At 31.8% G+C, this 26,004-nt stretch overlaps 2 protein-coding genes across 3 annotated transcripts in view; one reads left to right on the forward strand and one right to left on the reverse strand.

Annotated features, from left to right (window-relative positions):
- The first annotated feature begins 7,207 nt into the window (after nucleotides 1-7,207).
- Nucleotides 7,208-26,004, forward strand: part of LOC134285003 (probable ATP-dependent DNA helicase HFM1) — a 67,389-nt gene continuing 48,592 nt past the window's right edge. Inside the window, exons 1-4 of the mRNA XM_062844829.1 lie at nucleotides 7,208-7,395; nucleotides 7,457-8,105; nucleotides 8,340-8,796; nucleotides 8,854-8,979. Coding sequence (XP_062700813.1) covers nucleotides 7,284-7,395; nucleotides 7,457-8,105; nucleotides 8,340-8,796; nucleotides 8,854-8,979 — 1,344 coding nt within the window. The 5' untranslated portion in view covers nucleotides 7,208-7,283. The remainder of the gene's footprint in view (nucleotides 7,396-7,456; nucleotides 8,106-8,339; nucleotides 8,797-8,853; nucleotides 8,980-26,004) is intronic.
- LOC134285005 (pro-resilin-like) lies at nucleotides 8,994-24,779 on the reverse strand. 2 transcript variants are annotated; one of them, XR_009996066.1, is made up of 4 exons: nucleotides 24,554-24,779; nucleotides 24,385-24,465; nucleotides 9,258-9,481; nucleotides 9,003-9,116 (listed from the first exon to the last, which is right to left on the reverse strand). XR_009996066.1 is itself a non-coding variant. In XM_062844831.1 (3 exons), the coding sequence occupies exons 1-3, from the start codon at nucleotides 24,632-24,634 to the stop codon at nucleotides 9,353-9,355; spliced, it is 291 nt and encodes a 96-aa protein (XP_062700815.1). In that variant the 5' UTR covers nucleotides 24,635-24,779; the 3' UTR covers nucleotides 8,994-9,352. The 2 variants fall into 2 exon arrangements, 1 of the variants encoding a protein (XP_062700815.1); XM_062844831.1 differs by having other exon boundaries at nucleotides 8,994-9,481.

The following is a 26,004-nucleotide window of genomic DNA, read 5'->3' on the forward strand; positions in this document are numbered from 1 at the left end:
TTTTAATTTAATTTTAATTTAATTTTAATTTAATTTTAATTTAATTTTAATTTAATTTTAATTTAATTTTAATTTAATTTTAATTTAATTTTAATTTAATTTTAATTTAATTTTAATTTAATTTTAATTTAATTTTAATTTAATTTTAATTTAATTTTAATTTAATTTTAATTTAATTTTAATTTAATTTTAATTTAATTTTAATTTAATTTTAATTTAATTTTAATTTAATTTTAATTTAATTTTAATTTAATTTTAATTTAATTTTAATTTAATTTTAATTTAATTTTAATTTAATTTTAATTTAATTTTAATTTAATTTTAATTTAATTTTAATTTAATTTTAATTTAATTTTAATTTAATTTTAATTTAATTTTAATTTAATTTTAATTTAATTTTAATTTAATTTTAATTTGATTTTAATTTAATTTTAATTTAATTTTAATTTAATTTAATTTTAATTTAATTTTAATTTAATTTTAATTTAATTTTAATTTAATTTTAATTTAATTTTAATTTAATTTTAATTTAATTTTAATTTAATTTTAATTTAATTTTAATTTAATTTTAATTTAATTTTAATTTAATTTTAATTTAATTTTAATTTAATTTTAATTTAATTTTAATTTAATTTTAATTTAATTTTAATTTAATTTTAATTTAATTTTAATTTAATTTTAATTTAATTTTAATTTAATTTTAATTTAATTTTAATTTAATTTTAATTTAATTTTAATTTAATTTTAATTTAATTTTAATTTAATTTTAATTTAATTTTAATTTAATTTTAATTTAATTTTAATTTAATTTTAATTTAATTTTAATTTAATTTTAATTTAATTTTAATTTAATTTTAATTTAATTTTAATTTAATTTTAATTTAATTTTAATTTAATTTTAATTTAACTTTAATTTAATTTTAATTTATTTTAATTTAATTTAAATTTAATTTTAATTTAATTTTAATTTAATTTTAATTTAATTTTAATTTAATTTTAATTTAATTTTAATTTTAATTTAATTTTAATTTAATTTTAATTTAATTTTAATTTAATTTTAATTTAATTTTAATTTAATTTTAATTTAATTTTAATTTAATTTTGATTTAATTTTAATTTAATTTTAATTTAATTTTAATTTAATTTTAATTTAATTTTAATTTAATTTTAATTTAATTTTAATTTTAATTTAATTTTAATTTAATTTTAATTTAATTTTAATTTAATTTTAATTTAATTTTAATTTAATTTTAATTTAATTTTAATTTAATTTTAATTTAATTTTAATTTAATTTTAATTTAATTTTAATTTAATTTTAATTTAATTTTAATTTAATTTTAATTTAATTTTAATTTAATTTTAATTTAATTTTAATTTAATTTTAATTTAATTTTAATTTAATTTTAATTTAATTTTAATTTAATTTTAATTTAATTTTAATTTAATTTTAATTTAATTTTAATTTAATTTTAATTTAATTTTAATTTAATTTTAATTTAATTTTAATTTAATTTTAATTTAATTTTAATTTAATTTTAATTTAATTTTAATTTAATTTTAATTTAATTTTAATTTAATTTTAATTTAATTTTAATTTAATTTTAATTTAATTTTAATTTAATTTTAATTTAATTTTAATTTAATTTTAATTTAATTTTAATTTAATTTTAATTTAATTTTAATTTGATTTTAATTTAATTTTAATTTAATTTTAATTTAATTTTAATTTAATTTTAATTTAATTTTTATTTAATTTTAATTTAATTTTAATTTAATTTTAATTTAATTTTAATTTAATTTTAATTTAATTTTAATTTAATTTTAATTTAATTTTAATTTAATTTTAATTTAATTTTAATTTAATTTTAATTTAATTTTAATTTAATTTTAATTTAATTTTAATTTAATTTTAATTTAATTTTAATTTAATTTTAATTTAATTTTAATTTAATTTTAATTTAATTTTAATTTAATTTTAATTTAATTTTAATTTAATTTTAATTTAATTTTAATTTAATTTTAATTTAATTTTAATTTAATTTTAATTTAATTTTAATTTAATTTTAATTTAATTTTAATTTAATTTTAATTTAATTTTAATTTAATTTTAATTTAATTTTAATTTAATTTTAATTTAATTTTAATTTAATTTTAAGTTAATTTTAATTTAATTTTAATTTAATTTTAATTTAGTTTTAATTTAATTTTAATTTAATTTTAATTCAATTTTAATTTAATTTTAATTTAATTTTAATTTAATTTTAATTTAATTTTAATTTAATTTTAATTTAATTTTAATTTAATTTTAATTTAATTTTAATTTAATTTTAATTTAATTTTAATTTAATTTTAATTAAATTTTAATTAAATTTTAATTTAATTTTAATTTAATTTTAAATTAATTTTAATTTAATTTTAATTTAATTTTAATTTAATTTTAATTTGATTTTAATTTAATTTTAATTTAGTTTTAATTTAATTTTAATTTAATTTTAATTTAATTTTAATTTAATTTTAATTTAATTTTAATTTAATTTAAATTTAATTTTAATTTAATTTTAATTTAATTTTAATTTAATTTTAATTTAATTTTAATTTTAATTTAATTTTAATTTAATTTTAATTTAATTTTAATTTAATTTTAATTTAATTTTAATTTAATTTTAATTTAATTTTAATTTAATTTTAATTTAATTTTAATTTAATTTTAATTTAATTTTAATTTAATTTTAATTTAATTTTAATTTAATTTTAATTTAATTTTAATTTAATTTTAATTTAATTTTAATTTAATTTTAATTTAATTTTAATTTAATTTTAATTTAATTTTAATTTAATTTTAATTTAATTTTAATTTAATTTTAATTTAATTTTAATTTAATTTTAATTTAATTTTAATTTAATTTTAATTTAATTTTAATTTAATTTTAATTTAATTTTAATTTAATTTTAATTTAATTTTAATTTAATTTTAATATTAATTTGTAATTTTAACTTTAATTAAAACTTTAATAATTTAATTTAATTTTAATTTAATTTTAATTTTAATTTAATTTTAATTTAATTTTAATTTAATTATAATTTAATTTTAATTTAATTTTAATTTAATTTTAATTTAATTTTAATTTAATTTTAATTTAATTTTAATTTAATTTTAATTTAATTTTAAGTTAATTTTAATTTAATTTTAATTTAATTTTAATTTAGTTTTAATTTAATTTTAATTTAATTTTAATTCAATTTTAATTTAATTTTAATTTAATTTTAATTTAATTTTAATTTAATTTTAATTTAATTTTAATTTAATTTTAATTTAATTTTAATTTAATTTTAATTTAATTTTAATTTAATTTTAATTTAATTTTAATTTAATTTTAATTTAATTTTAATTAAATTTTAATTAAATTTTAATTTAATTTTAATTTAATTTTAAATTAATTTTAATTTAATTTTAATTTAATTTTAATTTAATTTTAATTTAATTTTAATTTAATTTTAATTTAGTTTTAATTTAATTTTAATTTAATTTTAATTTAATTTTAATTTAATTTTAATTTAATTTAAATTTAATTTAAATTTAATTTTAATTTAATTTAAATTTAATTTTAATTTAATTTTAATTTAATTTTAATTTTAATTTAATTTTAATTTAATTTTAATTTAATTTTAATTTAATTTTAATTTAATTTTAATTTAATTTTAATTTAATTTTAATTTAATTTTAATTTAATTTTAATTTAATTTTAATTTAATTTTAATTTAATTTTAATTTAATTTTAATTTAATTTTAATTTAATTTTAATTTAATTTTAATTTAATTTTAATTTAATTTTAATTTAATTTTAATTTAATTTTAATTTAATTTTAATTTAATTTTAATTTAATTTTAATTTAATTTTAATTTAATTTTAATTTAATTTTAATTTAATTTTAATTTAATTTTAATTTAATTTTAATTTAATTTTAATTTAATTTTAATTTAATTTTAATTTAATTTTAATATTAATTTGTAATTTTAACTTTAATTAAAACTAAAATTAAAATTAAAATTAAAATTAAAATTAAAATTAAAATTAAAATTAAAATTAAAATTAAAATTAAAATTAAAATTAAAATTAAAATTAAAATTAAAATTAAAATTAAAATTAAAATTAAAATTAAAATTAAAATTAAAATTAAAATTAAAATTAAAATTAAATTAAAATTAAAATTAAAATTAAAATTAAAATTAAAATTAAAATTAAAATTAAAATTAAAATTAAAATTAAAATTAAAATTAAAATTAAAATTAAAATTAAAATTAAAATTAAAATTAAAATTAAAATTAAAATTAAAATTAAAATTAAAATTAAAATTAAAATTAAAATTAAAATTAAAATTAAAATTAAAATTAAAATTAAAATTAAAATTAAAATTAAAATTAAAATTAAAATTAAAATTAAAATTAAAATTTAAATTTAAATTTAAATTTAAATTTAAATTTAAATTTAAATTTAAATTTAAATTTAAATTTAAATTTAAATTTAAATTTAAATTTAAATTTAAATTTTAATTTTAATTTTAATTTTAATTTTAATTTTAATTTTAATTTTAATTTAAATTTAAATTTAAATTTAAATTTAAATTTAAATTTAAATTTAAATTTAAATTTAAATTTAAATTTTAATTTTAATTTTAATTTAAATTAAAATTTAAATTTAAATTTAAATTTAAATTAAAATTAAAATTTAAATTTAAATTTAAATTTAAATTAAAATTTAAATTTAAATTTAAATTTAAATTTAAATTTAAATTTAAATTTAAATTTAAATTTAAATTTAAATTTAAATTTAAATTTAAATTTAAATTTAAATTTAAATTTAAATTTAAATTTAAATTTAAATTTAAATTTAAATTTAAATTTAAATTTAAATTTAAATTTAAATTTAAATTTAAATTTTAATTTTAATTTTAATTTTAATTTTAATTTTAATTTTAATTTTATTTTTAATTTTAATTTTAATTTTAATTTTAATTTTAATTTTAATTTTAATTTTAATTTATTAAAATTTATTAAAATTAAAATTAAAATTAAAATTAAAATTAAAATTAAAATTAAAATTAAAATTAAAATTAAAATTAAAATTAAAATTAAAATTAAAATTAAAATTAAAATTAAAATTAAAATTAAAATTAAAATTAAAATTAAAATTAAAATTAAAATTAAAATTAAAATTAAAATTAAAATTAAAATTAAAATTAAAATTAAAATTAAAATTAAAATTAAAATTAAAATTAAAATTAAAATTAAAATTAAAATTAAAATTAAAATTAAAATTAAAATTAAAATTAAAATTAAAATTAAAATTAAAATTAAAATTAAAATTAAAATTAAAATTAAAATTAAAATTAAAATTAAAATTAAAATTAAAATTAAAATTAAAATTAAAATTAAAATTAAAATTAAAAATAAAATTAAAATTAAAATTAAAATTAAAAATAAAATTAAAATTAAAATTAAAATTAAAATTAAAATTAAAATTAAAATTAAAATTAAAATTAAAATTAAAATTAAAATTAAAATTAAAATTAAAATTAAAATTAAAATTAAAATTAAAATTAAAATTAAAATTAAAATTAAAATTAAAATTAAAATTAAAATTAAAATTAAAATTAAAATTAAAATTAAAATTAAAATTAAAATTAAAATTAAAATTAAAATTAAAATTAAAATTAAAATTAAAATTAAAATTAAAATTAAAATTAAAATTAAAATTAAAATTAAAATTAAAATTAAAATTAAAATTAAAATTAAAATTAAAATTAAAATTAAAATTAAAATTAAAATTAAAATTAAAATTAAAATTAAAATTAAAATTAAAATTAAAATTAAAATTAAAATTAAAATTAAAATTAAAATTAAAATTAAAATTAAAATTAAAATTAAAATTAAAATTAAAATTAAAATTAAAATTAAAATTAAAATTAAAATTAAAATTAAAACAGGCTCCGATTTTTTGTTAAATATGTTTCGTCCAGCTTTCATTTGAGGCAGAAGTGCGGTTGTAGTAGTGAACGCCGATAAAAGTTCACTACTACAATCACACTTCTTGCTCGGATGACAGCTGGAATGAAAACAAGCAGCATAAAATCTATGCCTAACATTCGTCTAACAGCCCATACTAAAACATGTCTAACGTTAGTCTAATGTTAGACTAACAAACATGTTTCGAATTTGCAACATGTCTAACAAAAGTGTGTCATATCTGTCTAATTTTAGACTAACATTAGGCAAAAGTGAGACAAAAAGTTAGCCTAACATGCTGGCCAGTTAGTCTCACATTAGGCTAATGTTAGGCTAACCCTCCGTACTGGGAAAATAAGTGTTATTATGGCCAGTTGTATATATCAAACACCCCACAGTGGGGCCCGCCGTGTCGGACGCGACGGACGCGACGGACGACATCCCCGCCTGTCGCCGGCTTCGCCGGCACTCGACCAGCTCTACACGGAGAAACTGAAAAACTCAAAATTAGGTACTTTTAAACTCAATTTTGAGTTCTTTTTCATCTCCCTTTTCATGCGCTCTTTCTATTGTTGTCAGAGAGTGAAGAGAGAAACACCCCAACTTTTGCAGTTCCGTGCGTCAAGCCAACACTGAGTTTCTAGCACAGTACTCAAATTTGAGTGAATACAACCTGGTCAAAATTTCGGTTGGGTGGAAAAAACATAAAATTAGGTATTTTTTTCACATGGAAGCAAGCGGGAACAACCCAACAAAAACATCGATTCCATCAACTCAAAATTGGCTTGACGCACGCAACCCCGAAGTTGGGTGGAAAGAACTCACTTTTGGGTAGTTTCGTCTCTCCGTGTAGGACCTAGGACCAGCTGATTTGATAGAGGCTTGCATCAAAAACATAACCTCATCGAATTCTCATACGATTTGTAAACATTGCCCTCAAATTTTTTTTGAGGGCAAGGACGGCTTTATGGACCGACGCCGAAGGAAAGAAAGAGAAGGAGATGGTGATGACGTCAGCGTGCAAGCGCTCATAAGGAGATCCTAGATAAGGAGAAGCGCGATGATTGGTTGATGGGTACCGTTGTAAGGCTTCGATGCGATCGGATCGTTCATGCCGAACACCAGTATGCGGCCATGCGCAACATTTCCATCCCGGTGAAACATTACACTGCCGTTTGCGTCATCGCGCAACCGAAAATTCAAAACAAACCACGTGCTTCTCAAACGCGAACGCATGGTAGTTTGATTGGGAGTTGATTCAAAGCAAGAAGCTAAAAAATGATCACGGAACAAGCGGCAGGCGGTTTTGCAAGCCGCAACTGGAATAGCCACCCAAGGCCGGAGATGTACGTCGGCCGGAAGGGTGATTTACGATCGGTGGAGGAAATCGGTAAGTTAGGGCATTTTTTCAAAATCATCTTGAGCTTTAACTAGGGGTCTCGGTTCGATAGCTCCCGTATTCCGGCACATTTTCCAAGAATTTACGCAGTTCAATGAGATCCAATCGCTGGTGATGGACGATATACTGTACACGGACAAATCGTTGGTGGTCAGCGCCCCGACGGGATCCGGTAAGACGGCTATTTTCGAGCTTGCGATGGTGCGGTTGTTGATGAAGTTGGAGGATGCCGGATACGAGGGGGACTTCCGGATGGTTTATATTGCCCCGATCAAGGCTCTGTGTACGGAGAAGTTTAACGAGTGGAGAGGGAAGTTTGAACAGCTGGGGTTGAAGAGTGCCGAGGTCACGGGGGACACGGAGATGAGGGATTTTTGGGATTTGCCGGATTGTAACTTGATTTTGACTACTCCGGAGAAATGGAATTCGATCACCCGAAGGTGGCGGCAGAATGTGAACTTTGTCCGGATGATCAAGCTGGTGATGATCGATGAGGTGCACATTTTGAACGATCAGTTTCGCGGGCCGGTGCTGGAGGCGGTGGTTTCCAGAATGAGAAGCATTCATCGTTTCACGAATCTGGAGGGAGGAGAAAAGAGGGTGGATGAACCAATGCGAATTATAGCACTATCTGCTACGGCACCGAACGTAGCGGACTTGGCTGCGTGGGTTGGAGAAGGGAACATGACCTGTTTCTACAAGTGAGTTAACTGTTTTTCTTCCTATCGTGCTTCTGACCTTGCTTCATTTCCACTTTCTATACATACCAACTTTACACTGGATCACACCCTAGTGAATTCTTTATTTTTGTTACTTTACTTTAAACATTCTACTTGCTTGCTTTTTGAGTAGAAAATGACCGATAAGCAAAGATCTTTCACGCCTTCATACCATGAAAAGTTCCTGGTTGATCTATGACATACCTTAATCTACAGCATCTCCGAATCGCGTCGCCCGATCAAGATCGACAAGCACGTGCTCGGTTACTACTGTGACCCGTCCACGTCCCCGTTCCGGTTCGATATGAACCTAAACTACAAGCTGTTCGAAGTAATCTCGAAGTACTCGAGTGGCCGTCCGTCGCTCGTTTTCTGCAGCACTCGGAAGGCCACCGAAACGGCTTCCAAACACCTGGTGGAGAACCATGCACTGCGACTGACTGCGGACCAGATGACCGCCCTGCAGAACGTTGCCAACGAAGTGCAGAACGGGGAACTAAAGCGAAGGCTTCTAGCCGGAGTTGGCTACCATCACGCTGGACTGAGCATTGCCGATCGTCAACTGGTCGAGGATTCGTTCCGTGCCGGACGCATTCCGGTTCTGTGCTGTACCAGCGGACTGGCCATGGGAGTCAACCTGCCGGCGCACTTGGTCATCATCAAATCGACACAGGTTTGTGTGTTTTTGGGAATTCTTGATCATAGCTGAGACACCCGTTCCGATTTCCAGATGTACACCGACTACGGCATGGAGGAGTATCCGGAAAGTAGCATCTTCCAGATGATCGGTCGCGCTGGGCGACCTCAGTTCGATACGTTTGGAGTGGCCGTCATCATGACTCAGAGGGAAAATGTGGTAAGTACTTCCATGAAGAGTTTTTTTTTTATCTATATTTGTATTTGACCTAGAGAAAACAGAACTTGAAAAGAACTGTACAAAGATGCCGCTCGATCGATGATGTTAGTTGGTGTCACTCTCTTCCACTGTTTCTACTAATCACCTTCCGCATGTGATAAATTGTTGTAGATGTGCGCGTGTGTCAGTATGTATGTGTATGTGTGTGTTGAAATGGTAACAAAATGAGTATTAACCGCGCAGTGCTCCCATTGAATAACCTAGAAATTAAGAATCACCTATATCTCCTCCCTTTTGCTGCGATGATGTGATGAGTCCGATCCGTTCCAGTCATTGATGATGATGATGGCGAAAATGGCGCTGATTACCCAGATTATCCAGATAGTGGGTTGGCATTTTCCTTAAAGTCCACGTCGGAAACGTAGCCACTTTCCTTGTCGACGCTGTACTTGACGGTCATCAGGCGTCCGTCAGGGAGCCAAACCGAGTACTGGCCGGATACCTTGAATAAAGAGAAATATTTATTTGTTAGTTGTATCGTATGGGCTCTCTCAGGATTCTGGAAACCCTATTCGCGGTTGTGAACGAGCAGGCTAAATAGTTTTGAAAAGATTCTTTGAAGATGTCGTCAACGGATAAAAAAAAACTCCTGCCGAGGTATATGTACATAGATATGGAAATTTTCTCTCGGGTCGTGGTTGTGTTTTCAATAATTAATATAGATATTTCATTAGCTATTCCTCTTAAATTTCTCAAATAATGTTTTTGAATATTTACCATGGATTGCTGCAGAAATTCTTTGAACGATTCCTCCAGAAATTAATCGAAGGATTTATTTAGAAAACCATCCAATGATATTCTAAGAAATTCCTCTTTGGATTCCAATATATAAAATTCTAAGTATTTCGCAAGAAACTCCTCCAGCGATTCCTACAGAAATCTTCCAGGGAATTTTTAGGATTTTTTAAGCAATGCCTTCGTAGATTACTTTGAGAATTTCTTCAGATACTCATCCAGGTATTTTTTTAGAAAATAAATAGCTTCCTTTAGAATGTTCCTCAAAGTTCCATGGAGATTATTCCTAAAATTAATTTAAAAACTCCATGAAGGGATCATCCCGAAATTCCTCTAAGAATTTCACTAGAAAAGCGGCTATGAGTTTCCTCAGAAGACCTTCCGTAGATTTTCAGAAGATCTTCCATAGATTAAAATCCCTCCAAGAAGTCAGGAAATTATCCACTGATTTCTTCAGAAAATCTAAAGTTCAGAAATTCTCACAAAGCTACGCCGAGGTTATCATTAAGGTGATTATAGAACAAAGCCACACCCTGAATTGTGTCGCACTGCGCTGAAAAATTGATCGGTTGGTCAGCCGCTGGTGGTGACCAAACGATCAACTTTGTAGTGTAATCCGTCATTTAGTTGTTCAGATTTGTGCTCATGAAAATTCGAAGTGTGGCTGCGCAATATCTTCAACTTAAAGAATATTCCACAGTCTACTTCAGAAGCTCTTCCTAAGCGTCCTTAAGAAATTCTTCCAGGGATTCCTTTACAAATTTTCCTGGAGATTCCTTCGGAATATCTTCATCAGATTCCTCAATAAATATGTCCAGAGACTTTTTAAAGACATCTTCAATGGGTTCTTCCAAAATTACTCCATTTATCCATGAATACGGTAATAGAATTTACCAAGGTTTCTTTCAGAAACTCCTTTAGCGGTTTCTTCAGAAATACTTTTAGGCAATCTCCAGCGTTTTCTCGAAATCTTCCAAAACGACTTTCCGAAAAATTTCCTTTGAAAATTCTTTTAGGAAGATTTCTATGAGTTCCTTCTAAAATTCCTTTACTTTTGAAATTCTTTTAGGGATTCGTTTAAAAATATCCTCGGGAGTTTCTCCAGGAATTCCTTCATAAATACATAAATAAATCAAAGAAAATCTTTCAGAGACTCCTTTAGAGATTCAAACAAGTGCGTCTTCAAAAAGTTCACCAGAGATTTCTTAAGGAATTGCTCTAAATACTCTATTGAGAATTGCCGCAGGAATGTGTCCAAAAATTTCTTCAGGAAATCATTCAGAAAATACTGTAGGAATTCCTCCTGCGACTCTTGCATGTTATTATTTTCAGGCAGGAGTTCCTTCTGGATTACCTTCAGATATTCCTGCATGTTTTTCCTCAACATTTTTTCCGACATTTTATTTGAGGAGTTATGAATTTCTCCACGAGTTCTTCAATGAACTAATTCAGAAATATCTCCTATAAATTTCGCCAGGAATTCTTTCAGAGACTTCTTGAGAGTATTTTGAGGGAGCTTTACAGAAGCTTATCTAGGTGTTTCTCCAGGGATTACTGCAGGAACTCATTTAGAAATACGTACACAGATAGCTCCAGGAATACTTAAAAAATCATCCAAGGATGTTGCTGAATAATTTGTTCAAGAATTTTCCTAGAAATTCTTCAATAAACTTTCCTAGAAATTCCACCTACGGTTTCTCGTGAAGTTTTACCAGAAAGTTCAACAAAAAATCTTTCTGGAATCCCTCCAAGACTTGCCTTAGTATTTCTTCAGATATATCTCTAGTGATTCTTCCAAGAGTTCCTTCTGAGATGTGTACATATACATCTGCTCGGATTCCTTCAAAAACATCTCCAGAGACTTATCTCAGAATTTTAGGAATTTCATCAGAATTTTTCAAACCTTTTTCCGTGGAGTACTTTCTGAGAAATATGTCCATTTTATATATTTTGCAGAGATTCCTTAGCAAATTTTTCCAAGAATTCCTTGAGAAATGCCTTCAGAGATTCGCACAGAAACTACTTCAAGAATTTTTGTTTCGTAATTGCGATTCCGTCAGAAATAGCTCCTAGGATTTCTTCGGGGATTTCTGCAAGAATTGCTTCAGATATTCCTCCAGGGATTTTCTCAGATGTTTTTTTTTCCAAAAATTGAAGAAATATGTATTGCAATAAATTTAAGGAAATTCCTCAGGGAATATTTCCGGCAATTTATTTGCAAATGGTAGTGAATTTAAAATCCCTATATATTCCCCTTGGAACTGACGAATTTCTTCGGCAAATTCTTTGGATCCCCTTCTGTAATTTTTTTAAAGAATTTCTTCGGTAATATGTTTGAAATTTGTTACAAAACACCCTTTGACACATCCATTGAATGTTTCATCGGTAATTACTTTGGAAGCTTCTTCGGCAATACCTTTAGGAGTTTATTTGGCGTTTTTTTTTTATTTCATCGACAATCCTTCCAATGAATGGGTGACAAAACGTCGAATGCCAGAACGTCGAATGCCAAAACGTCGAAAGGACAAAACGTCGAAAGGACAAAACGTCGAAAAGTGTGTATGTGTTCACAGTTCAGCGTGGATTTTTTTGGAAATTTTGTGTGAATTCAAATCGATCCTGTTGGTAGCCTGAGAGGGGTGGTGATACGGTAGATCCACCAAGATGGCAGGATGGCGAACTGATTGATGGGGACACACGAACATTGTCTCGTTATCTGGGGTCACTGCCCGAACGCTGAAGGTCAGTGACTCATTTTGCGCTCTATAATGCTTCAGTTAAAACCACTAGCTGAGTAAAGATTATTGCGAGGATACTTAGCATTGTTGTACTAGTACCATATTCTGTGAATACCGGATGAATTACGGAGAAGGACAGCTAGTCAAAACCCCGCTATTTCAAGTAGAACTCCGGTTCTGATTGAGGAAGACATTCCCTCCCACCTCTTACGTTGGGATGGAAAGTACCGGCAAGTCGTGCTGTAAACCAAACCAGACGCCCTTGAAGGAACAATGCACCCGATGATCGCCATCGCCACCCTAAGGTGCCAGAGATCCGGCAGACGATAGCTAGAGGCTACCATCGAAGCTACCCTGAAGGATGCTGTGACGTAATGTTGAAAATTTGTGGAAGGAAACTTGTTACAGTGTGCCACTCGCAGTGTTGCATTTGAACGCGATCAATTTGCGTTGAAGTTCAAAAGCGGCACGCTGCGATCAAACATATTTGAACATTGTTCAGTTCAAAATTTGATCAAGAACTGCACCCGCAAAAACATGGCACCCTGGTACCTGGTAAACTTAAATGGTCATTTGTTTGCCATTTTTTTCACAAATATCTTGGGTTGATTCGATTCAGAAAGTCACCCTCTACTGAGAGGGGGAACTAGTTTGGTCACCGTGGATTACCGGAAAATCCGGATTTCGATGCAGAATCTTAATGCCCGATGCCAAACTCACTATTTGCTTAGATTACTCGTTTTCGACGTTTTCGACGTTTTGTCCTTTCGACGTTTTGTCCCTTTCGACGTTTTGGCATTCGACCTTTTGGCATTCGACGTTTTGGCATTCGACGTTTTGTCTTTCGACGTTTTGTCTCTAAGCCCCTTCCAATTTTATCCCCTGAGTTCATTCGTCAATTTACAGGGGATAAACAAAATGATCGGGACAGGCAAAATTTTCAATTTCCAAAAAATGTTCAACTAGTTGTAATTTTTTCGGGGCTGCAAAACGGTGAGTCGATAAGGAGAGCGTCCAACACAGCTCTGGTCCTCACAAGTTCCTACCTCATGCTTCCACGGGTCAAACGATGACAAAGACCGCCAGCTAAGAGTTGTGTGCTTAGCTGGTAGCGCAGCCTGGGCACTGTTGTCCTTCTGACTTCAGCTAGATTGAGGAGGTACGATCCGAGTGTCTGTTCACCAAGGAGGTGCGGCTCAAACAGCGTCTGTTCTGGTATCCAGCGGCTGAGTAAGAAACGCTGCACTACGCCCAGCTAGATCCAAGGTGGTAGCCCCATCAGCGTGGTCGTCCCAGTGTTGGTTGGGACGTTAAACAGAACTGGCACGATGGCCCTCCGGCGAGACAGGAGTGTTGGCGTAGGCCCAATAAGCCACCCGTAAAAATCCCCATTGCGAATAACATAGGAGAAAATACGACTCGATACAATCGGCAAAGACCCACGCGACGAAATAAGGACTACGATTGGAAACTTGGAACATGGAATTGCAAGTCACTAGGTTTCGCAGGATGTGACAGGATAATCTACGACGAACTACATCCCCGCAACTTCGACATCGTGGCGTTGCAGGAACTTTGTTGGACTGGACAGAAAGTGTGGAAAAGCGGGCATCGAGCGGCTACCTTCTACCAAAGCTGTGGCACCACCAATGAGCTGGGAACAGGATTTATAGTGTTGGGCAAGATGCGACAACGTGTGATCGGGTGGCAGCCGATCAACGCAAGGATGTGCATGTTGAGAGTTAAGGGCCGTTTCTTCAACTACAGCATCATCAACGTCCACTGCCCACACGAAGGGAGACCCGATGACGAGAAAGAAGCGTTCTACGCGCAGTTAGAGCAAACATACGATGGTTGCTCGCCGCGTGACGTGAAAATCGTTGTCGGCGACATGAACGCGCAGGTAGGAAGGGAGGAAATGTACAGACCGGTAATCGGGCGAAACAGCCTGCACGCCGTATCGAATGATAACGGCCAGCGATGCGTAAACTTTGCAGCCTCCCGTGGTATGGTAGTCCGAAGCACCTTCTTCCCCCGCAAAGTTATCCACAAAGCCACCTGGAGATCACCTGACCAACAAACAGAAAACCAAATCGACCACGTTCTAATCGACGGTAAATTCTTCTCAGATATAACCAACGTCCGCACATACCGCAGTGCGAATATAGATTCGGATCACTACTTAGTCGCTGTATGCATGCGCTCAAAACTTTCGACAGTTATCACCACGCGTCGAAGTCGAACGCCGCGGCTCAACACCGAGCAACTTCGTAACGTAGAAGTGGCTCAAGACTACGCGCAGCAGTTAGCAGTGGCCCTACCAACGGAAGAGCAGCTTGGCGCAGCTACACTTGAAGATGGCTGGAGGGACATCCGATCCGCCATAGGTAGTACCTCGGCTACATCACTAGGCTTCGCGACTCCGAATCACAGAAACGACTGGTACGACGGCGAATGTGAACAGTTGAAAAACGAGAAGAATGCAGCATGGGCGAGAATGCTGCAACACCGTACGAGAGCGAATGAGGCACGTTACAAACAGGCGCGGAACAGGCAGAACTCAGTCTTCCGGATGAAGAAGCGCCAGCAGGAAGAACGAGATCGCGAAGCGATGGAAGAGCTGTACCGCGCTAAGGACACACGAAAGTTCTACGAGAAGCTGAACCGCTCGGGCAGAGGCTTTGTGCCACAAGCCGACATGTGCCGAGATAATCACGGGAATATTCTCACGAGCGAGCGTGAGGTGGTCGAGAGGTGGCGGCAGCATTACGATGAGCACCTCATTGCAATGGCGACGTTGCAAGTACCGAAGGTGGCGTGGTAACAGATCTAGGAGTATGTGCACAGGACGAAAGACTTCCGGCCCCTGACCTTCAAGAGATTGAGGAGGAGGTTGGCCGGTTGAAAAACAACAAAGCCGCTGGAGCAGATCAACTACCAAGCGAGCTTCTAAAATACGGTGGAGAAGCACTGGTGAGAGCACTACACTGGGTCATTACCAAGATTTGGGAGGAGGAAGTATTACCGGAGGAATGGATGGAAGGTATCGTGTGTCCCATCTACAAAAAGGGCGACAAGTTGGATTGCGGGAACTACCGCGCGATCACACTACTGAGCGCTGCCTACAAGATACTCTCTCAAATTTTATGCCGCCGTCTATCACCGATTGCAAGAGAGTTCGTGGGGCAATATCAGGCTGGATTTATGGGTGAACGCGCTACAACGGACCAGATGTTCGCCATCCGCCAGGTGTTGCAGAAATGCCGCGAATACAACGTGCCCACACATCACTTGTTCATCGATTTCAAATCGGCGTATGATACAATCGATCGAGAACAGCTATGGCAGATTATGCACGAATACGGATTCCCGGATAAACTGATACGGTTGATCAAGGCGACGATGGATCGAGTGATGTGCGTAGTTCGAGTATCAGGGACACTCTCGAGTCCCTTCGAATCTCGCAGAGGGTTACAGCAAGGTGATGGTCTTTCGTGCTTGCTGTTCAACATTGCTTTGGAGGGTGTAATAAGAAGAGCGGGGATAAACACGAGTGGGACGATTTTCACGAAGTCCGTTCAGCTGCTTGGTTTCGCCGATGATATTGATATTATTGCTCGTAAATTTGAGACGATGGCGGAAACGTACATCCGACTAAAGAGTGAAGCCAAGCGAATCGGATTAGTCATTAATGTGTCGAAGACAAAGTACATGATGGCAAAGGGCTCCAGGGAGGAATCACCGCGCCCGCCACCCCGAATTCATATCGACGATGATGAAATCGAGGCGGTTGAAGAATTCGTGTACTTGGGCTCACTGGTGACCGCCGACAACGACACCAGCAGAGAAATTCAGAGGCGCATTGTGGCAGGAAATCGTGCTTACTTTGGACTCCGCAGAACTCTACGATCGAACAAAGTTCGCCGTAACACGAAGTTAACCATCTACAAAACGCTGATTAGACCGGTCGTCCTCTATGGGCACGAAACATGGACCCTACGTGCAGAGGACCAACGCGCCCTTAGAGTTTTCGAACGGAAGGTGTTGCGTACCATCTACGGCGGAGTGCAGATGGGAGACGGGACTTGGAGAAGGCGAATGAACCACGAGCTGCATCAGCTGCTAAGAGAACCAACCATCGTCCATACCGCGAAAATCGGGAGGCTACGGTGGGCGGGTCACGTCATCAGGATGTCGGATAGCAACCCGACTAAAATGGTTCTCGAGAGTCATCCGACCGGTACAAGAAGACGTGGAGCGCAGCGAGCTAGGTGGTCGACCAAGTGGAGGACGATCTGCGGACCCTACGCAGAGTGCGGAACTGGAGACAAACAGCCATGGACCGAGTGGAATGGAGGCGGCTACTATGTACAGCAGAGGCCACCCCGGCCTTAGCCTGACCGGTAAGGTAAGTTGTAATTTTTCGAAAAGAGCATCAAATATTTTCAAACTTTCACTGTAAGTAGTTCAACTAGTTGTGTATCACTGGTCAAAACTTGGAAAAGTTCGGGCTATTCTGCACGAAGTTATAAGGAGTCTAGAAAAAGGTATACTTAGCCGATAGCTAACTTTGAGCTGTTATATCTTCGGATTCAATGAACCGAATGCAATTAAATTTCAACCATTTATGACCTATATAATGAGCTATGAAATATTTTTGACTTAAAATTCTTAACACGGAAGAAAATTACGATTAGATTATTTTTGTAATAAAACACCAAATTATTCAAAACTTCAACATCATTTCAAAATTCAAGATGCTAATTATAGTTCACATAAATTTCCTCTAATTGACTTGAATATGAAAATGTTTTGAAGGAAAGTAACAAAACTGTCGATAGTAAATTGAAAAAGTAATGGGATGCATATTAAAAATAGACCAATTTACTAAAAAGTTTATTTTAATCGCTATAACTTTTTTGCTTAGTCTATAACTTTTTTGTTACCTCATCAAAACATTTGAAAATTTCACTCGATATTCTTAACATAGTATCAATGAAATCGTAAAAATTTGATCGAAATCGTTTCAGTACTTTTTCTAATAAATATCCAAAGCTCAAATCGCTTCAAGGTAAATTCTAGGTACTTCTTGACCATTTTTAGTTCCGCGTGCACTATTTTGACTGTAGAACTGGTAACGCTGTTCCGATTTTTATAAAACTTTGACAGTGTAAAATTGTTGTGTTAAACTGTTTACAGTGAAAATTTCAGCCATTTTTGTTGAATACTTTCAAAGTAAGAGCAGTTTGAATTTCACTATACCAAAAACCACATCTGCTTATTGTGACATAGTGCGACATATATGGCTATAACTTTTTAACGGTATGATCAAATTGAATGAAATTTTGACAAATTACTTCTACATACATACTTAAAGTACATAAAAATTTTCATTGAAATCGGTTCAGTATTTTTGGCGCCAGAGTTGAAACGGCAAAAAAGTGATATTTTCCGTAATGTTTGTTTGCACAAGATTCTCAAGTGGCAATTCCCTTGTTTCAACGATATCTCCGCCAATACTCAACCGATTTTAACGAAAATTTTATGGTATTAGCTACACATAAACTATTCATGGACCAAAAATTTGCTATTTTGGCGAACGCAATCAAAAGTTATACCGTCGTGCGGGGCTTCTTTTTACACTTTTTCATGATTTTTCAACTTTATGACATTATAAACCCCACAGTAGTGAATGGATTTCCACAATTTTTACACATAATAATTGTGAGTATGTATGTAGGATGTATGCAAAGTTTGAACTAAATCCATCAATAAACAAACAAGTTGTTCATACACCAATCGGACACATCTCATATAGAACCAGATGGGGGCTACTTTGGACATTTTTATCTAAAACAAAATTGCATTTCAAATTCCAGGTTTATTTAGAAAACTACTTTGTACCAATACTGTAGTATACTACATCAGGCATGATTTCAATAAATTTATGCGTTTGAAGATGGTTCCGTGCTACCTTCGGTATTATGAGCAGCGTGATATTGCTATATAAATAGCCTGAAAAAAAGGACCATCAATCCTTTATTTGGGTGGAATGGTCATTTATAATGTATAACGATACAAATATTCGATTGTATATGCTACGTTGATATATTTTGAATGAATTGATCAACCCTATGAAATTTATGAACTGTAGAAACAATGCTTACAGACCAAATGTTCTGATACGTTATATATATTTTATTGATTTATTCGATGTATTTTCGCGTCCTGCCAAGCAATAAACGGTCTGTTTGAAAAATAATTTCAAGCAAATGGAGGGAAAACTATTGCTTCGTAATAGTCCCAAAGACATCAAACAGATTTGAACCATATTTCGAATTCAAAAAATCCATATTCGAAAGTGTCCAAAGTAGCCCCGCATTTCAAAAGTAACCCCGCACGACGGTACAATATTTTCTGTGTACCAATTTCATCGTGGACACCCTTTAGTGGTCCCGAAGTCCTTGTGTGGTCCTACCGCCTCTCAAATAACCGCAGATCTCGACCATCATACTTGAGACTGCAGAAGTTGGCAGGAAATCCTGCTGGAGAGTACCGACCACCACAGTGCCGCCATTTTGCCTGGAGCTTCGTGGCATCGTCAAGCCAAAGACCTCGAATGCTCGGCACCGTAAAGCCAACGGAAGGGATTCAAGCGAGAGAGGAGGAAGTGAAGCTGACGTTGCGTCGCCGATCGAGAGGAGAATAGAAATACACTAGAACTCCAATGGCGCTGTAGTCACTTTTCCTATTTAATTAAATTTATAACTTTTATTGTAATTATTATTGTTTTTAAGTGTCCAGCTTGAAGAGAATCTTTTGTTTTGGTAAACAAAATTTATTTGACACTTCTAGTACCGCTACTGACGCTGTAATGGCGTGGCAAACTAGATGTTAGTCACACGAAAAGTTGCGACATTGGACTTCTGTGGCTAGTTATTCTACTGAGAGGAGCGAGCCAGCGACGACGAAGGAAGGTGGAAAGGAGTGGCTGCGGAACGGAGTAGGGGCCCCGCCAGAAGAAGAAGAAGAAAGTGATAGATAAGGTAGGACAGTGATTCCCAAAGTGGGCGAAATCGCCCCCTTGGGGGCGAAAATCAGGCACAGGGGGGGGCGAAAATTTGAGAAATCAAAATTGGGGGGCTCCTCCTCTCCTCTTCTTGGCGTAACGTCCTCACTGGGACAAAGCCTGCTTCTCAGCTTAGTGTTCTATGAGCACTTCCACAGTTTTTAACTGAGAGCTTCCTCTGCCAATGACCATTTTGCATGTGTATATCGTGTGGCAGGCACGAAGATACTCTATGCCCAAGGAAGTCAAGGAAATTTCCTTTACGAAAAGATCCTGGACCGACCGGGAATCGAACCCGTCACCCTCAGCATGGTCATGCTGAATACCCGTGCGTTTACCGCCTCGGCTATATGGGCCCTCTCAATTGGGGGGCGAAAATACTAAAAAGGGGGGCGATTTTTTCAATGATTGGAAAACAACAAAAGTATTGAATTACAAGTCGAGAATGTCAACGTAATCATAAAAACTTCCTGAAATTCAAGCTTACAGTTCAAGTTTTGTCTAGGATAATAAAAAATGCTGTGACTATTAAGCATAAGCATCGACTTAATTTTTCAGAACTATTGGTATTTATGTGAACTCTTTGACAAAATTTCTAGAAAAGACTGCTACAGTATTACTGAAGCGTTTGTGTGATTCTGGAAATCTTATTAAAAATATATTTGGAATCTCCTATAATGAATTTTCGTGAATCGTAATTAGTTTTTGTCAAAATTATGAAAAGAACATAGTTTTTTTCGCGGTTTGATGAGAAAAATTCCGTTTCAACTCGTAGGCAGACTTATTCATGAAATTTCCAAGCAAAAACATGAGGATCAGACGAATTTCAGAACACTTTTCTGATGAACGTGTCTCAGTGTTTACAAACAACTGTGTTTGAAAATATTTCAGAGAAGCTTCTCGGAGGAATTCCTGTAAGTTAATTTCAAAACATTTCAAAAATTCAGCGTTAAATTCCATTTAAATCTAGTCATGAATGCTGCATATTTACTAATTTGATAATTTATTTGAAACACAGAATGCATTCAAATTTATACGAAGCTCGTTGATTTGAATCTGGATGTGGGTTTGGAGAAACGTAACTACATTTGAAAATACACCGATATTTTTCTGAGTAACACTTTTTTTCTCATTTTTGTAAGTGTTTTCAAATTCTCCACCAGTCTTATTTGACTACTTGTGACTCTCATTTGTTGAAAAAGTTCTTAAGAACAATGATAATACATCTGGTTGGGAATATCGAGTGTTCATATGTGTTCACAGTCCGTTCTATTTCGATCAATAAATGTTCAATTAACAACGGTTTAAGAAGTATGGATAAACACGATTTCAATATTTTTGTAAGTACGATTATAATTCAGTATATTTTTTTCAAATGCGGAAAATCAACGCATTTATAAAACAATTTAATGAAAATGAGAGTGACACAAACTAAGATACACTGAATGGCACTGCTAGATTTTCCACAGTAGCGCTTTTAAGGGCTTTAGCTTAGCACAGTTTCAGCCTTCTACTAAAGAAAAAATAAAATCTCACCTAGGAGGGCGAAAATACTTTTTTGAAGCTCTGAGGGGGCGATACCTCCTAAAAGTTTGGGAAACATTGAGGTAGGAGATTCGCTGTAAGGGAGTGGGAGGAATAAAGGTACCTGTGTGCACAAAAGTTAAGAAAGTGGGTAATAAGTGTAGCAATTTGGACTTCAAGTGTTTTCTTGGTCGCGGTGAGTCAAGCGCATATACCGACCCTGAGGCAGTGATGCCGGATAGGGGGAGACCCCATTGGCTACAATTTGCTTCGAAAATTTATTTGAGAATTTCATCAGAAATTGGTTTGGAAATTTCTCAGGCAAATCTTGTGGAGACTGGCTCTGGGACCTTCTTCTGTTATAACTCTGGAAATATTCGTCAACTCTTCCTGAATTCATTCAGGCATTCCATCAGAATTTTCTTTGGAAATTCCTCCGGCAACTCTTTTTGGAATTATTTCTTAAATTTCTGTAGACATTCCTTTGATGATTTTTCCAACAACTCCGTTAAAATATCTCTGGCATGGTCTTTGGAAATCCGTTTCAGTAATTTCTAAGGAAACTCTTTAACCAATTCTTTTGGGAATTCCTTTCGAAACTTCTTCGGCGTATTCTTTAAGAATTCCTTCGCAAATTTCTTTGTGGATACTTTCGATTTTTTTCGTGGAAATTTCTTCGACAACTCCTTTGGAATATATGTAGTGAATTTATTCAAGTAATGGATTTGGGCAATTGGGTTCTTTAGGGGTATCCGGATTATTTCATAATCAGATTCTCCGCCCAAAAATTAGTCTAAATCCAAATTTTCATAATTTTTGGAGTCCGGGAACTATTTTTAAAATGCATTTAAAGTTTGTATAGGGAAATTTTTTTGTTCGGGTAGAACTGTCATTTTATCGATTGAACTGTCATTCTATCCACGAAAATTAAAACTGTTTTATTGATTTAACCATCAAAACAAAGGTATTGAAATCCAATAAAATAACGTTATACTCAAAAAAATGAGCTCTTTCGATTAGGCTATAGAAAATAACAAAATTTTATTCGCTAAACAACCCAATTCTTTGAAAAGCTTTCATAATTTCTTCTAGAATTTCTTTGACAAATCTTATAAGCATTCCTTTGGCAACTTCTTTGAAAAAAAATCTTAGGTAATTTAGATGGAAATTTATCCGGCAACTTCGAGCCGCTGGACTAATCTTCATAAGATTTCAGAAAAAAATTGACAAACGTTTTTCTCATTGCTAAATTAAGGGCAATTCGTTATGTGTCCGACAAACTTTTTGCTTTTTTCTACACCGTGCTTTTTAAATGGGCGCTGGGTTAACGGGTACCCTGTCGGCCACATAAGGGTTAAGTGTATTTTTCGTTGATAAACGCGACCCATCTGTGAAGATGTCACAGAAAATTACAGGCTATCGAGGCTGCTCATTAAAATAGTTCAAGCCTCTACAGATCTATAGTGTGCACTTTTGAAAAGCAGCACGCGATCAATACGACTGTCACCCTCGTACAAACATGGTGTCATCTTCTTACTGTGGGAAAACGATACCCAGAGTTCGAACTTCTTACCAAATCTTGAAGTTCCAAGCAGATTTATCCATGAACGTAAGCATTTTTTCTTCCTGGGACACCACCTCATGCCATGGTTAACAGCATCTGAACACATCACACATAGTGGTTTTAGAGATATCAACATTTCTTGCGACTATCGTACATACGTATATACATACATATATACAGGATGTGGCCAAAATGTTTGAGATAGGCAACTTTTTTTTCTCTCACAAAAAAGTTCAAAACGCTGTAACTTTTGATAGAGTGCATCAAAAATTCTCAAATTTTGACTGTTTTTTACCTACTATATGTGCATCATTGGTACAATTTTGAGCTTGATTAGTTAACTTATCGCGAAGTTAGAATCGTTCTCGTAAAACACTATTTTTAGACAGCTTTTTTTTTTGAACTGTCATATCTCGGAAACCAATGAACCGAATTTAATGAACTTTTGAACGTTTATTAACAATACATTGATGCTTCTTCTTGCATTATAACATAGGTTCTTTTTGAACGTTGAAAAAAGTTAGCATGGATTGAAACTTTTGGGATCTTTCTTGAAAAAATGTAAATTTTTTACATCTACGACATTAAATTTTAGTGTTGATATTCAAAGATTTTCCACTTCTGTTCTCAAGATATCTCTGATAAGGTGTATTAGAGCCTATTTGGATTGAAAGAATAACACATTTAGTAATTTTTGTATGATATTGTATATTTGGCTTATTTTCCTCTATATGGATGAAAGTGTCATACTGGTATAACTTTATTCATCGTGAGAAAATTTCATTCAATTCGGTTCACTCGTTTCCGAGATATGAGAGTTCAAAAATTAGTTTTACCAGAACGATTCGAACTTCGCGAAAGATTAACCAATCGAGCTCAAATTTGTACCAATCATGCACATATAATAGGTGAACAAACAGTCAAAATTTGAGAATTTTTGACGCACTCTATGAAAAGTTACAGCATGTTGAACATTTTAGTGAGAGTGGCCTATCCCAAACATTTTGGCCATCCCCTGTACGTACCTGACCATACTAAATTTTCAACGTGTTTGTGCAAGTTTTTTTTCTTTCTCTTGTCTTCAATCAATAATAACTTTTTACTCGTTGCAAGAAAATCAATTAAACTTTCACCATAAAAAGAGAACTACTTTATGATCAGATTGCTCAAAAAGAATGATGATTGTGACCACTGAGAGCGCCACAAAAAAATATGCCATGCGCCGGATTCTAAGTGGGCAATGCTTCAACTCCGGGTGTAGCTTATGTTTTGTTCACATGCGCCGTTAATAAATATTGAGATTTTCGTGTGAAGTTTTCAATTTTAGATAATTGTCAAGGAAAAATTCTAGGGGGTGCCTGGCCAATGCGCACAATGCGAACTTTTGCCCCCAGTATGGTGCAAAAGTTCGCATTGGGGTACTTGTATTAAACATTTTATTACCTGAACTGCAGAAGCAATGCGAAATAATCTAGAACTACGTTTTGAAGATAACATGATAATGACCCTTTTAACGAAAAAAAAAAACAATATTATTTTCTTTTTGTTTAATAGCTATTTTATGAAGACCTAGGTGCAAACTTTTGCCCCACATTATTCTAATGTCCTGCTAATACATTCACTGTTCAACATTTATTGCTACTTGGGATTGTTCCCTTGCTATCCAGTTTTAAAATTGTTTTATATTTAACAAACACAATCTTCATAGTTCATACCTTGCCAGATGCATCTCCCGCTTCGTTCTTATCAAAGAACAGTTGCTTTTCCGGATCCTTAACCTCGTACTGATACTGATACTGCAATCCAAAAAGATACATTTCATCACTCATCGCGAAGATCTTCGATCTATCCCCAATCACTTCAATCACATGGTGTTCCACTTACAGCTTCATACTTATCGGCTCCCTGCGGGGCCGAATACACGAAGTACGCCAACGAGATCACAATGAATAACTGCCGAAACATTTTGTATGGTTCGTTCCTGTTTCTTCTTCCGAAATGACAAGGACTTAATCAGTAGCACAGCATCACGGTTTTACAAGTACTAAGTAACTAACAGAATCACACACCACCCTCAATCAACGATCGGCAACTAACAAGTGAGACATCCCAAACCGGCCAAGATCGGTATTTATACAACTCCCCCTGAGCAATAGAAGGAACATTCCGATGATTGGATTGAACTTTACGACGAGAAGCGCGGACGCTCGCGAGGATCCGAGATCCCATTGTATGGGGTTCATGTTTTGGGGGAGCTTCCAGTTTACCTACAGGGTGCGCGCCGCAGATCCGGGCGCTTGCTTGGTGGTTGGCGTGAGCCGAGCCCCTGCTTTTCGCCAAACATGTCACATGCGCGCGCTTTGCACTCGTATACCTAGAATCGACGGTCGATTGACTGCGATTCTGTTGTTGGCTGCTGTTCTTTTATCGGTGCAGTTCTGTCCATGGTTGCATAGTTGACGTAGGTGCCAATATAGCAACACTTTACAAGTTTATAGTTTATGTAGATTTTTTGTAAGACTTTTTCGTGCAGTCACAGGTGCTTCCTCAAATGTTTGCGTCGCACTAATGGGAAGTCTTTGTCTCCATAACAAATATCTATTAGCGTGGGACACGAAAACACATTTTACTCCTGTACACTTTTTGAGTTCCATTTTGGCTTTATATCAACTGTGCAAAATTTCAGCTCGATCGGAGAAACTATATTTTAGCGCCAGCCATTTTTAGTTTTAATACGATTTACTATGGGGGAAATCACTTTTTAAAAAAAATACCCCATAACTTCTAAAAATATATCAATGAATGATTTCTGTTGGAAATATTGCGGGGAACCGTGCGGGGAACAAACCCTCTGAAGACCGCAAAGCGATCTAAGGCATGTGGAAAAAGTTATTGGCTGAAAACCGAATGACACGCCAACGCTGTTTAACATGTAAGGAATAACAATAAATAATAAAATCTCGTCATTTTATCGATCGGGTAAGGCTTAATAACTTTTTCTACGAATGTCGCATCGCTTTGCGGTCTTCGCAGGTCTGATTCCTCGTGAAATTAGGGTAAATGATGACGGTTGGACCAGTCCAAAAACTGATCATGGTTGGACCATTTTGAGAAAAAATCGATTTTGTTAACATTTTCAAAGAAAAATGACCTGGTATCATGGTACAATCAAAGAGTAACCCATTTCCCTATGAAATTGTACTGACTTTCCTTAATTTGTTGGCAAATGTGTTAAAGAATTGACGATTTTGAAAAGACTCGCTCTTAGCACAATTGTGACTTTGAAATGCCCCAATTTGAAACATTCACAAAACACATATTCTCCATTAAATTAA

The sequence above is a fragment of the Aedes albopictus genome, chromosome 1 (assembly GCF_035046485.1).
Source record: "Aedes albopictus strain Foshan chromosome 1, AalbF5, whole genome shotgun sequence".
NCBI classification, from domain to species: Eukaryota; Metazoa; Arthropoda; class Insecta; order Diptera; family Culicidae; genus Aedes; species Aedes albopictus.

Bases quoted from the DNA above. Each gene is read 5' to 3' on its own strand.
- LOC134285005 (XM_062844831.1), bottom strand. From the start codon at position 24,634: ATGTTTCGGCAGTTATTCATTGTGATCTCGTTGGCGTACTTCGTGTAT. The intron at 24,466-24,553 runs GTAAGTGGAACA...TTTGGATTGCAG, and splicing joins GAGCCGATAAGTATGAAGCT to TATCAGTATCAGTACGAGGT. The intron at 9,482-24,384 runs GTATGAACTATG...TCTTTATTCAAG, and splicing joins CGGGAGATGCATCTGGCAAG to GTATCCGGCCAGTACTCGGT.